Genomic DNA, 13,733 nt, shown 5'->3' on the forward strand with positions numbered 1-13,733 from the left:
AAGCAGATCGAGTTGACGAGCTAATAATAATGTGTATTATTTTACGTTGGTTAATTAACATTAAGCATATATAATTATTTAATATTGACTTTTATACATAGATCGCAAATTATAAGGCTATTATATCTTCTAATATTCAACACTTTTATTTAACTTTTTAATGTTTTTCTTATGGTTTTTGCGAATGCTGCCTGAATTATTTATGGAGTTTGTTTTCTGAACACTTGTATTCCTAATAGTTACAGTACTATCTAATAACTTGGTTTTTTTAGTAAACCTTCTAGGCTTATTCAAGTATTCATCAAAAAATTCAAAGTCTTCCGCCAAATTTTTAAAATTCTTGATAAAATTATTTTTAATAATATTATTTGGCTTCTCGTCTTTAAGATTTTTTTCTGGGGATTTTAATAAGTATGATGGCTCATTTGCCGTTGCCTTTTTTTTTTCAGGCGAATTTCCAGTTGATACAACGGAAGATGTTGATGATGAGAAACTTGAAGAAGTACCTATTAGTACGCATTTCTCATAGTTACGTAGTACTTTTTCCACAGCTTCAATGTTTTTCTCCAATTGAGAAATATTGAAACAGTAATAAATAGAGGATTTAAGTTGATCCAATGGAATGATATCACAATAGTTTCCCAAATTTTCAGTACTATGATTAACTGTAAATAACAATGAATTTTTATTATGGGCTATGTTATGAAGCTGCAAAGCGTTCATAAATCTCATAATGGCTTGTTGAATGGTCGGATACACTTTATTATCATCCATGTTAAAAGTAGTTAATGTATCAAAATCCTCGTTATCGCAAACACCAGTTGTTTTTATTATGATACATCTTAGATCAAATTCTTTATTACTTTTATTCTCATTATATTTAAAACAAAATTTTACATACTTGGGACGTTTATATTCACCGTACTTTAGAATTTTGTGTTTTAGGCCGACATCTTCGTTATTATCGCTACAAGAAAAACACCCCTTGATAAAAGAAATATTACCTAATTTCCTACACAATTCTTCAACGTCCAGCCTACTAATAATAGTGTCTATTTTGCTATTGAAAATTCTAATAAAATGGGGATCTTTAAATAATAGTCTTATAGCATTATAATTGTCAGAATATATTTTTTTTAAGTTATAAACTCTTGAGCCGCACCTGATAAAATAATTCTTTTTTTCTTGCACCATATGAACACCTGGATCTGGACAATGTTTTAATTGTAGTAGTTGTACGATCTCACTGATCATTTCATGTCTTAAATTTTTTAGTTTATATTTACTATTTTTTTGCTTCCAAAGTTCAAACACATCACCATCGTAATCGACAATGTAAATTGGATAGTTGTTAGGGTCACCATGGTTTAGAATAGTTATTTTTAGGTTATCTGTGATGGTGGTTGTTATATCTAATTTTAAATTATAATTACGTATTAAAAACTTTAAAAATTTAATTATTTTGTCAATTGTTATGGATTCAATTATTAATGATAATTGTATATCTCTGTTGTTTTCATCGTTAACTGTTATAGTTGTAGGTTTATTGTTCTCATCCATGATAGTATTTATTTTGCTGATACGATGGGTTAGAATTAGTTTTTCGCTTTAAAATAATCTTTTTCTTATATAAAACAGATCTAAAAATCTAAAATAAAATTGATCACATTGTTATATTTTTTTTTTTTTTTATTTTGCCGCCCAAGTATAAATAAGCATTTTTTTTTTTTACCCTTAAAAATGTTTACAGATATCAATTTATAATGTACTTGGCTAAAATACTCGCACAGATATTACATAGTACTAAGATTGGCTTACAAATATCTTATATTGCTAGTCACAATAACCGCAGTAATATTGAGATATTTCAGATTATAATAAATCTTAAGTTTGATATATTAAAACAACTTTAATCAAACGTATGTGCAATATGATTGTTTAAACTTTTTTACAGAAAAATGGCATTGCATCGTTGGTTATTTTTCATAAAAATATTTATACCTAAGCTTGTACTATATATATATTAGATGAAATGACAAAGGAAATAAAATCAAAAAAAAAAAAAAAAAAAAAAAAAAAAGATGTAACAAAACCTTTATTTGTAACTATAACTGGATGAAACGCCAATGTATGACAATATGAGGGAGGGAGAATAGAAAGAAAAAGTGAAACTGTTCATCTGGACTATAAGAGTTGTAGTCGCACTAACATAAGTAAGAATAAACAGTTCTAAAAATAAAACATGTTACTAGTTCTTGTTGGAAACAATCTTGTTGCTTTTTGATAGATTTAATTATTTTTTTTTTACCTTTGTGTTACATGCTATAATGATGCTAATTACTTAATGCTGTTTTATATGATGCTTTGCAATTTGTTACATCTAACAAGTCTAATTGGTGGGAAAAGATTAAAAAAAAAAAAAAAAAAAAAAAAAAAAGTACGTTTCAAATTGATATTTGTTTTTAGAGAGAATATAAATTTTATAAGACATAAAATAATTCTGTAGATTTAATTAAAGATAAATGTTAGAAAAAAAAAAAAAAATACAAGGATTATTTCACGTGCGATGTATATCCTTTGTTTAATTGATTTTTTGTATTACTTAAATTATATGAATTATCTTTTTTTTTTTTTTTTTTTTTTTTTTTAATAATAATTTTCGTAGCTTTTTTTTTCTTTTAAAATAACTCATCCCCACCAAGCCATTTTTTACCTATTTAGGCAAAGTAGGAATAAAGGTAGAATTTGTTTGTGGTTAAAGTCTAGAACGTAGAAATATAACTAATAACAATAACAAAACAAAACAAAAACCGAGATCTTTTGCTGCATTTAATGTTTGTTTTTCTTTTTTTTCAATTATTTCTGTTTTAGGTAAAGGTTGAAAAAAATAACCATTTTATTAATAAAAATATTTCAAAGATCTCAGATTGTATTATTTTTGGTAAATATTGCACCTTTTCAAATAAAAATGTTAAAAAGTTAATGATAATTTCAAAAAAAAAAAATACTGACAAATATAAAAATACTTCTTACATCTCGCAGCATAATATTAATTTAAAAAAAAATGTATTAAAATACTTCAAAGTTTTATATCAGAAAAAAGTTGGTGTATTTAAACAGGAAAGTAAAAAATACAAAAGTTTTATTGAAGTTTGTTGAACTTTTTTTCTTTCAAATTAACTTTTGTAGAAATGTTTCTAACTTTACTTTTGTTACAGAGTTTTAAAATTTTTGATCTAATTACTCTATTGTTACTTTTCTTTTTCTTCTTTAAGTTTCGATCTAAATTTTCTTTTTCTTTTTTAATTTTTTTATATTCTTATTTAAAAAAAAAATTGTATATAACAAGATAAAAAGAGATTTAACTTTAAGACTATCGTTTATACATCATCTGAAAAAAAAATTCTTATTATTTTTTTCATCAATATTTATAATTATATTATTTTAAAAAGGAACTAAAGAAAGCAAGAAACTTTTACATTCCTTTATTATTCTATACTACCTATTTTCTTTCAATTCATTTAATAACCAATTTAAAACTCTAAATTAAAAAAAGACATACAAGATGAAAACCACAAACATTCTAATCGCTGCTGCCGCTATTTCTGCTTCCGTTGTTTCTGCTTCTCCAGTAGTTATGGTTACTAACTATAATATGGTAACCCAAACTGTTGTTGTTGATCCAAATCAAGCTACCACTACCGAACCAGCTCAACAACAAGCCACTACTTCAGCTGCAGCTGTACACGGACATCAATCTGCTATTGATCAACCAATTGCTGCTGCTATCGTCCAAGAAGCTGTTTATGTTGACGGTGATAACACTTACACATCTTACTCCACATACTATCCTGATGGCACTAGCACTTTGCAACCAGCTACCACTGCTACTCCAACCACTACTGACACTCCAGCCACTACTGCTACTCCAACCACCACTGACACTCCAACCACCACTGCTACTCCAACCACCACTGACACTCCAACCACCACTGACACCCCAACCACCACTGACACTCCAACCACCACTGACACTCCAACCACCACTGATACTCCAACTACCACTGCTACTCCAACCACTACCGAAACACCAACCACTACCTCCTCTGCTGCTGCCACAACAACTGCCTCCAACTTGGATGATTTTTCTTCTTCTATCTTAAATGAACACAACATTAAGAGAGCTTTGCACGAAGATACCTCAGATTTATCTTGGAGTGACACTTTAGCCACATATGCTCAAAATTATGCTGATAATTATGATTGTAGTGGTAATCTAGTTCATTCTGGTGGCTCTTATGGGGAAAACTTGGCTTTAGGTTATTCTACTACTGGTACTGTTGATGCTTGGTATAATGAAATTTCCTCCTATGACTGGTCTAACCCAGGGTTTTCCGAAAACACTGGTCACTTTACCCAAGTTGTTTGGAAAAGTTCTACCGAAGTCGGTTGTGGTTACAAGGATTGTAACAATGAATGGGGTACCTATGTTATTTGTAGTTATAGCCCTGCTGGTAACGTTATTGGTGAATTTGCCGAAAACGTTTTAGCATTGAACTAGAGTATTTGCAATGTTGGAATATTCTCATCTTAATAATATTTGTCTTATTACTTGAAAACCATGCATTGTTTTTGTCTTATTTTTGGAATTTTGTTTTTTTAAAAATTTTTGGGTTATACTTTTTTTTTATTTTATTTTAGTTGGATTTCCTTTCGCTTTTATGAATTTATTTATAGGTTAGTTTATTTTATTTGTATATAAAAAATACTAGATCTATATAACATTTGTTTGTTTTATCGTTGTTTGTCTGACTTTATTTAATTATTATTGGATGGAATGATCATTTTGTGATTCCAGTAAATATATTTAATTTTTCCTATCTAGAATGCTTTGCCTTTTATATACCTTTACGTGTTTTTTTTTATTTGTTATCTTTTGAGAAAAATTGATTTTCCTTTTGATCTTACTCTAGAATTTATTCAAGCTCATTGATAAGTGTAAGAGAAAATAAAAAAAGAGTACTTATTTGGTTGTTTTAACGCGTTAGTTAATTTTTCATACAGAAATATTAAGGCCAGTACTAATTATTGTTATCCAAGTAAACAGACCAAAGGAAACGAAACCTTTTATTTTTGAAACCTTATTTTATCAATTACAGTATATCTGTATAATGTTCTTTTTAGAGGTGGGAGAGATTTTAATGATTATTGAAAGAAAAAAAAAACACATAATATTTAAGAAATTAACAGTAAGGAATTTCTATTAATAACAAAAGCGCGAAAAGGTATATTTTTTATATATTAATTTTATATTGGTGAATGTTGAACAAATCCAATTTTATTTTATTTTATTTTTCTGGGATTGTGAAAGAAAGACTTGTACGGAAATCTTTTATTTTTTTCTCTCTTAGATTTGCTCGGACTACAACAATAAACGCAAAAAATAAATGAATAAAATTTGTTTTTGTTCATCTTATTATTATTAATGAGCTGTTCAATAACAAAAACTCTTTGTAACGCTGTCTTTTCTCGTTCAGTCTTTTTCTTTTTCTTTTTCTTTTTCTTTCTTTTGTTAAAAAAAAAAAATGATCTTTATGATCTTAAACTAAAAATAAAATAAAAACATCATTAAACTAAAGTCAAATCAATCAATTGGTTTCATTATTATCTAGCATCCAAGCTACCCATCATCACATACTAAAGTTTTTTAATACTTTATATCCATTAATTATTATTATTATAATAATAATTGTTCGACTATTTTCTTTCCCGTCTGGTAACTGTACGTTTTATTTATCCTTATTATCATTTAAAGCATCCTAGCTCTTTTCTATTTATTTTTTTACTTCTTTAAAAAAGGAAAAAAAAAAAAAAAAAAAAAAAAAACAAAAAATAATAGCAAAAGTTCGAAAGTAACAACCTATTCACCATGTCTTCTACTCCAATTGCTCCTACTGTCAACTTAGATGAACCACTGTTAATTGATCAACTTAATGAAAAAAATGAGGACCAATCAACCCAAATCAAAAAAGCACCTGTTAAAAATGGAGCTAAATTGAACTCCAAGCATAAGCCAACATTGCAAGATTTCCCACCATTAGGTAATTCTTCTAGTAGTGTTCCACATAAACCTGTTGCTTGGGGCCCAAATGTTAAACCATCCATTGTTTCTAAGACACCCACACCATCACCATCTCCTAATTTTACTTCAGGTAGTACTAGTGTTGCTAATAGTACTTTTTCGAGTGCCACTTCTTCCTCCTCTGGCGCTGTTCCAATGAGATCAAAGAAAATACAAGAAACATTTTCTCTAGATTTACAAGCACAGTTGTCTATATCTAAACCTGAATTTTCTCGTATTGTTTTGTCTGTCAAACAGGCCAATGGTGTTTCTGTTGAATCCACCCTATCTAAAAACAGTCGTACTTTCTTGATTAGTGGAGCCCCAGAAAAAGTTCATGCTGCTAGAAGAGAATTGGTTAAAAGATTAACTAAACCAATTACCACTACTTTCACTGTTCCTAGTAGGACTAGGGCTGCCATTATTGGTTCTGGAGGTAAAAAGATTAAGGAAATTACCGAGAAGGCCGGTGGTGATGTCAGAATTGATTTGGCCAATACTGTCAATGAGGATTCTTATGATGAAGACTTAGATGACTCTTTTATTGATGTGAGTATCCATGGTGATTTTGACAGTGTCACTGCTGCAAAGAAGGAAATTTTGGACTTGGTTAATGAATATACCAAAAATGCCACTTTGACTGTTCAGATTACTGAAAAGTTAGGACCTTTTGTCAATTTAAATGATGTTTCTGGCTTGGCAAAGGACTTGAAAATCAATAAATATGATGAGACTATTGTTGTTTCTGGTTTAAGGGATGATGCTAAAATTGCCAAGGTTTTAATTACCAATTACTTAAACTCTTTGAATGCTAAAATTGTTCAAAAGAAAATTGCTATTCCAAAAAAATTTCAATTTCTAATCAACAAAGACGAGATCAAGGAAAAATTCTCTGTTTTGGTTACCTTTAATACCGATTCCGAGGACGTTACCTTTACTGGTGTTTCTGATTCAATTGATAAAGCTGTTCAGTTTTCCAGGGAAAACTCGCAGACTTTTGTTGTTGAAACTTTGGATATCTCCAAGGCACATGGTAAAAACTTGGCACATGCTAAGAACGTTGCTTTGTATTTTTACAAATATGATTCTGTTTTGCAACCTATTAGAGATGCACACAAAAATGTCAATATTTTTTTGCCAACTCCAGCTGATATTTTGGAGGCAGCCACCGTTGATATTAGAATGAATGTAAAAATGGAGTTTAAAGAAGAAATTGTTGCTGCCCGTAAAGATATAATTGGGTTGGTCAACGAATTGAAGCCATCGTACTTTTTGTCCATTGCCGATTTGGATTATGAACTATACCACAAGGATGTTAAACATATTTTGAGTGGTGCTGCCAAAAAAGTTTCTTTTGTTCAATTAGGGGATTATTATACAGGGAATGATACCATTTTGTTGATTGCCCATGTTGATGCGGATGATTTTAGTCCAAGTGATGAGGAAATCCAGGGTGAACTAACCCGTATTAGTACTGAATTATTGGAACCATTACGCAAAAAGCAAGCCAACTTGTCTACTGAAGTTTTGAGTATTTCCGATGAATTACAAGACTCTTTATTGGCCACTGCTTCCACTGTTACCCGTAGATTAATTCTCGAAGATGTCAATCAACATGGTGGACATGTTCAATTTAAGTTGCACTTGCCAACTGCAGGCAAGTTGGTTATCAGGGGTGATGAAAAAGCTGTTAAGGTTGTTGCCAAGGATTTGGAAAAGATCATGGCTAATCCATCCAAGAAGGAAAAGATTGTTATTGAAGTTCCAACCAAGGTTGTATCTAGGCTGATTGGTAATAAAGGTTCTAACTTGAACAGCATTCGTGATTCTTATGATTGTCAAATCGATATCAATCAAGATAATAATAATAAGTCCAACAGTGCTGCAACCACTGAAGTGATTATCATTGGTATGCTATTTAACATTGACCATTGTAAGCAACACATCTTGGCTGAAGCCAAGAAGTGGAGTGACATTATTACGAAGGAATTAGTTGTTCCAAATAAGTACCACCGTAGTTTGATTGGTCCAAGAGGTATTTATGCAAAACGTTTACAAGAAAAATACAATGTGAATATTAATTTCCCAGAAAATGGAGAAATAATCACCATTAGGGGTCCATCCAGAGGTTGTAACAAGGCCTTTGAAGAATTGAGCGATTTGTTAGATTTTGAAATTGAAAACAGTCACAAGATCATTAAAAAGATCCCTACCAAGTATGTTAGCAACATTATTGGTAAGAATGGTGAAACTATCAAGGATATTGTGGATGAATTTGGCGTTGAACTGAATTTCTTACAATCTACAACTGAAGCTAAAGAAAATGGTGTTGAAGAAGTTGAACTAGAAATTATTGGTAACAAGAAATCCATCAAGGATTGTTCTGAAGATCTTGATAAAATGATTGCCAAGATTGATGATTTCGTTGCAGAGACGTTGGATGTTGAGCCAAAATACCGTAAGTTTATTGTTGGTCCTAATGGTTCTGTTTTAAAAGAAATATTGAGGAAGAGCGGTGGTGAAGATTTGAGAGGGCCAAAGGTAATTAATGTTCCAAACTCCACTTCTGAAGATTCCGAGGTTAAGATTCAAGGACCAAAGAACGTTGTTAACAAGATTGTCAAAGAAATCAAGAAGATCATGGAAGATGTGAATAACAGTACCACTAAGACATTGGACATTCCACATGAAAGATATGGTGCCTTGATTGGTCCTGGTGCTATTACCAGAACTGAATTGGAAAACACTTTCAATGTTGTGATTAAAGTTCCAAGAAGAGATGATACTGATTCGAAAGTTACCATTTTCGGTTTACCTAAGAACATTGAAGAGTGTGAAAAGAAGATTTTCACTGAAATAATTGGTGACAATTATGATTTAGAAATTCAAGTTCCGGCCAAGTACCAAGATTTTGTTTCTGAACATGGTGCTTTTATCCAACTATTGAGGACTGAATATTTTATCAATGTTAGACATGGTAATTCCAGTACTAAAGTTAGTCAAGCTGTTAAGAAAAGTTATCCAATTCCGGCAGAAGAAGTCCGTGGAACTGAGGGTAAATTTAAGACCACCTTAAAGGAAGATGTTGTTATTGACGAAAATGATACAGACTTTATTCCATGGAGATTAAAATATGAGCCTGTTGATTTGAGTGATATTTTGGGTGAAGAACATGCTGATGATAAGAAAGCCGATAAGAATGAAATTTTAGCACAAGTCCAAGAAATGATTAACAAAAGAATTGAAGAAGCTCCAAAAGCTACTTGGTCTGGTTATATATGGTGTTCTAACCCAAGAGACTTCCCTAAGATTTTAGGTTTTGGTGGTTCCAACATTAAAAAGATAAGAAAGAGTTCTGGTGCGATTATCAGTGTTCCAAGAAGAAATGATAAAATTAATGATGTTATATATGTTAGGGGTACAAAAGAATCTGTTGAAAATGCTATTAGTTCTATTAGCAAACAACTAAAATGAGTTGTATATCAAATAAATTATAGTTTTGTTTGTCTTTTTTTTTTTTTTTTTTTTTTTTTTTTTTTTGCTTTTTTTTGTATATTTATCTTTAAAATTTGTATTTGAAAGCTTTTCTTTTTTTTCCCCTTTAATTTAAAACTTGTTTAAACCTTCTGATTGTCTTTTATAATGAGTTGGAATGTTTCCCAAAAAAAAAAAAAAAAAAAAAATATCTATCTTATTATAAAATCTTATATTATTATAATTAAAATGAAGTATTTCTTTTTTAGAGAAGTAAGAAAAAAAAATTAGCTGATAGTGGTATTCTAAGAGCAGCACGATGTAGGATCGTTTGTGCTCGGTCTTGATAATGCAACATTTATGGATCTATCTTCATTTTCATTCGTGTCCTTTTTATTCAATGCGTCATCTTCCAGTTTCTGCTTATATAACAAAGTGGCAATTTCATAAAAAACATCTCTGACCCCTTTACCAGTTTTGGCACTCACTTCATGAAATAATAAGTTATGTTCTTTGGCAAAGTTTTCTGCATCTAATAAATCTACTTGTCTACCTGGACTATTGGCACTTTCGTTTATATCATTAGTTGAGGAAATCAAATCTATTTTATTACCTACTAAAGAAATTACTAATTTTTTTTCATCATCAACTTTACTTTTTAATTCGTCAACCCAAGTAATGGCTTTATTTAAAGAATCCTTGGCTGTAACGTCATAAACTACAACAGCAGCATTAGCATTACGATAATACATAGGAGCTAATGACCTATAACGCTCTTGCCCTGCTGTATCCCATATTTCGAATTTTATAGCAATATCTTCATCATTTTCTTGGTCATTGTCCTTATTTGGTGATTTAATCTTTATAGTTTGTGATAAGAATGCTGCACCGATAGTGCTTTCACGTTGTTCGTCAAATGAATCTTTAACAAACCTTTGAACTATGGAAGATTTACCTACTGAAGAGTCACCTAATAAAACCAATTTATATTGTAACATGGTATATTCTTGTGATTTATAATTTTTATTCCTTTATCCAAGATTTTATTAATTTTCAGCCCTTTAATTTTTAGCTCTTTTATTTAATGGCGTTAAAAGCATATATTAAAAAAAAAAAAAAAAAAAAAGAAAAAAAAAGAAAAAAAAAATAAAATAAAACTATTAAAAGTTGGTCAAGATAGAAATTAAATAAGTTACCTTTTTTTTTATATATAATATCTATGAAATTGTTTGTCTTTTTTTTTTCCCTTTTTCTTTTTTCCTTTTTTCCTTTTTCTCGCTGCATAATTTAAATTTTTGTTGGGATACTATCAAATATACAACAAGCCCTAAAAGAGGGGAATAAATCTGATCGTAAAAAATAACTGAAAGAGGAACGAAAGAAAATCAAATAAGAAATGTTGTTACCCGGATTGTCTGTTTATTTCGTTACTTCCTCCCACGCCACGCCACGCCACGCCACGCCAACAAAATAGTAATTGGTATTCATAGCATTCCATACGAACATATAAATAAACAAATTTGATAAGTTAAAACGGTTTTGTTTTTTTTATATCATTTCTCTTTTTCCTCATTTAATTTACCACTTTATTGGAAAAATTGATACTTTCATCTTCTTTCACGTGACTAATATCCAATTAAAACCCCACTCTGCGTTGGTTACCAAAGAAGTACGCAGTGAACTCAAAACGCTATTCTAACTTTCCAATATCGTTGATTCTTCCATTTTAATATTCTTTCAATTTTTATTTTTATTTTTTTTTTTTTTCCTTTTTCTTCTTCTTCTTCCTCTTTTTTTTTTTCTTTTTTTTTTGTTTTCGATATCTCCCTCAATCTCACTTTTTCGCTTGGTTTTATCGTCTGTTGTAGTGTGAATTTTAAAGGAGTTATTCTTATTCATACTTAAAATTAACCATACCAGAAAAATACAATCTATACTATAAAATACTATTCATTTGACGGTCAAGCACAAAAAAAATTAAAATAAAAATAAAATAACATAGTACAACTAAGAATAAAATGTTGAAACTATCTAGAACTACAATAAACGTAACTAAAAGATTATCTTCAACAATAACAGCACCTAAAAACGTGGGTTCAAAACACCCAATCAGTAATTTCTTTATTAAGCTATCCCTAGCGACTGGTGCTTTTTATGTGGGTGGTGTAGCCTTATCAGAGTATAACGACCAGTTTGGTTCTCTTTTTACCGATAATGTTCCATTGGCTGAAGAAGCCTGTGAATTATATGAATCTTTTAGAGACGGAGAATTATTCAACGGTTCCGCAAATGGTTCTGCAATCCATTCTACTGCATATGAGACTTTCGAGGACTTGAAAAATAAGATCGGCAAATTAGGTTCAAAAGAAATTCCTTCTGGAAGTGGTGTTAGCCCTCAACCACTTGTTGATCAGAATGAATTGAGTGAAGTCAGTGCTGCTGCTGCTACTGTTCCGGCTAACATCATTCCCTTAAGTTTGAAACAATTGGTTTCAAATACTCCTGCCAATAATGAAGTTGTTGGTCAGTTGCTAAAAGTCACTAATGAAACTATCGATGTCATAAATAGAGGAGGCTTCAAATTACCAGAAAAAGATGTGAATGAGTTAAATAAACAATTAAATATATTGAACGATATTGTTTCTAAATCCAATGTTCAATTAAACAAATTAGCTGACCAATCCATTATCACTACTTCAAATGTCCTACAACAAGAATACAATGAAAAATTAGTTAAAGAACAAGCACTATTAGATCAAAAATACTTGCACGAATTTAACAATTTTAAAGAAAAACTAGAGGCCAAATTCCAAAAGCAATTGAAAACTGAATTAACAACAAATGAAGAAAATTTAAGTGCCAAGCAGGCTAACCAAGTTGCTTTGCTATCCATTAAACAAGTTGAACAATTCAACAGGATTTTAAAGGAAAAATTAGATCAAGAAAGGGAAGGCAGGTTGTCCAAATTAGAGCAATTGGATGCAGCTGTGAGTACTTTAGACGGCACAATCACAAAACTAGACAAATATGTTCTAACACGTGAAGCCGTTACCCAATTGGTCACCCTTTGTTCTCAACTAAAGGACAATTTGATATTAGGCTCAGGTGGCGATGATTTGGTTAAGCATGTTGAGAAAATCAAGCTATTGGCTAGTGTTATACCTTACGCTTCTATGTGTGGTTGTAAGAACTGTAAGAAGTCAGGCTTTTGTTCTTGTGGTTGTTCTAGAAAGAAGAAGCTAATGGATTACGCCGCCAGTGAGTTAGAGACAGTTTTAACTTCTACTCCAGATGTTCCAGTATTAACTAACGAACAATTGTATAATAGATGGAATTTATTGTCTGACAAGTTAAAGGAAGCTTCTTTACTACCACCAAATGCTGGTATTTTGGGTCATTTTGGTGCTAAGATTTTTTCTAAATTGTTATTTGATAAAACTGGTATTTCCAAAGATAATGACATGGAAAACGTCGTTGCCTGTGTTTCCGAATACATTAAATTAGCCAAATTGGATTTAGCAGTTGAAGAGGTTGTCTCATTAGATGGATGGGCACGTGTTTTGTGTAATGATTGGATTATTGAAGCTAGAAAAAAGTTGGAAGTCCAAACGTTAGTAGATGTTATTTACGGTGAAGCTAGAACAACTTGAACCGAAGATACTTGTTCATAAACAGGAGAAAAATCAAGTAAGTATATAAAAATAAATTAAAACTTAAAAAAAAGGAAAAAAGAAAGAAAAAAAAGTTATATATTCAATGAATGATAAAATAAAAGAGAAAAAAAAGGCCTATCTTAACAGTATTTCTAATTGGATTAACAGTAATTTGAAGTTAATTTTTTTTTTTTTTTTATTTTCTTATTTTTTTATTTTTTTTTGTTCAGTGTTCATAAACAATGTTAAACCCACACACCACGTACATACGTAGACGTCCCAATAGTCTTAATAATGATAATAATAATAATAATAATAATAATAATAATAATAATAATAATAATAATAATAATAATTTTTAATTTTTGTTACAGTTTTTCTACGAAAGAGAACAGTAAAAATAAAAAATAAAATATTTGTTTTCTTTCATTCCTTATTGCTCAAATTACAATTTCAAACTCCCATCAAAAGCATGTAGTTCTGTA

The 13,733-nt window shown here is 30.2% G+C and overlaps 5 protein-coding genes across 5 annotated transcripts; 3 read left to right on the top strand and 2 right to left on the bottom strand.

Annotated features, from left to right (window-relative positions):
• Positions 1 to 129: 129 nt before the first annotated feature.
• Positions 130 to 1,560, bottom strand: FPT1 (chromatin-associated RNAPIII regulator FPT1; the record flags this gene model as incomplete). Its single annotated transcript, XM_046076677.1, has 1 exon — positions 130 to 1,560. One exon carries the CDS (start codon positions 1,558 to 1,560, stop codon positions 130 to 132), a length of 1,431 nt encoding a protein of 476 aa, XP_045934532.1.
• Positions 1,561 to 3,565: 2,005 nt separating this feature from the next.
• Positions 3,566 to 4,561, top strand: SCDLUD_003592 (CAP domain-containing protein; the record flags this gene model as incomplete). The annotated part of the gene is made up of 1 exon (XM_046078145.1): positions 3,566 to 4,561. The coding sequence occupies one exon, from the start codon at positions 3,566 to 3,568 to the stop codon at positions 4,559 to 4,561; it is 996 nt and encodes a 331-aa protein (XP_045934533.1).
• Positions 4,562 to 5,929: 1,368 nt separating this feature from the next.
• SCP160 (Scp160p) lies at positions 5,930 to 9,595 on the top strand (the record flags this gene model as incomplete). Its single annotated transcript, XM_046078146.1, has 1 exon — positions 5,930 to 9,595. One exon carries the CDS (start codon positions 5,930 to 5,932, stop codon positions 9,593 to 9,595), a length of 3,666 nt encoding a protein of 1,221 aa, XP_045934534.1.
• Positions 9,596 to 9,900: 305 nt separating this feature from the next.
• On the bottom strand, positions 9,901 to 10,593 carry YPT52 (Rab family GTPase YPT52; the record flags this gene model as incomplete). The annotated part of the gene is made up of 1 exon (XM_046078147.1): positions 9,901 to 10,593. One exon carries the CDS (start codon positions 10,591 to 10,593, stop codon positions 9,901 to 9,903), a length of 693 nt encoding a protein of 230 aa, XP_045934535.1.
• Positions 10,594 to 11,613: 1,020 nt separating this feature from the next.
• Positions 11,614 to 13,245, top strand: MIC60 (Mic60p; the record flags this gene model as incomplete). The annotated part of the gene is made up of 1 exon (XM_046078148.1): positions 11,614 to 13,245. The coding sequence occupies one exon, from the start codon at positions 11,614 to 11,616 to the stop codon at positions 13,243 to 13,245; it is 1,632 nt and encodes a 543-aa protein (XP_045934536.1).
• Positions 13,246 to 13,733: the final 488 nt, after the last annotated feature.

Source organism: Saccharomycodes ludwigii, chromosome IV (genome assembly GCF_020623625.1).
Source record: "Saccharomycodes ludwigii strain NBRC 1722 chromosome IV, whole genome shotgun sequence".
Classification (NCBI taxonomy): Eukaryota; Fungi; Ascomycota; class Saccharomycetes; order Saccharomycodales; family Saccharomycodaceae; genus Saccharomycodes; species Saccharomycodes ludwigii.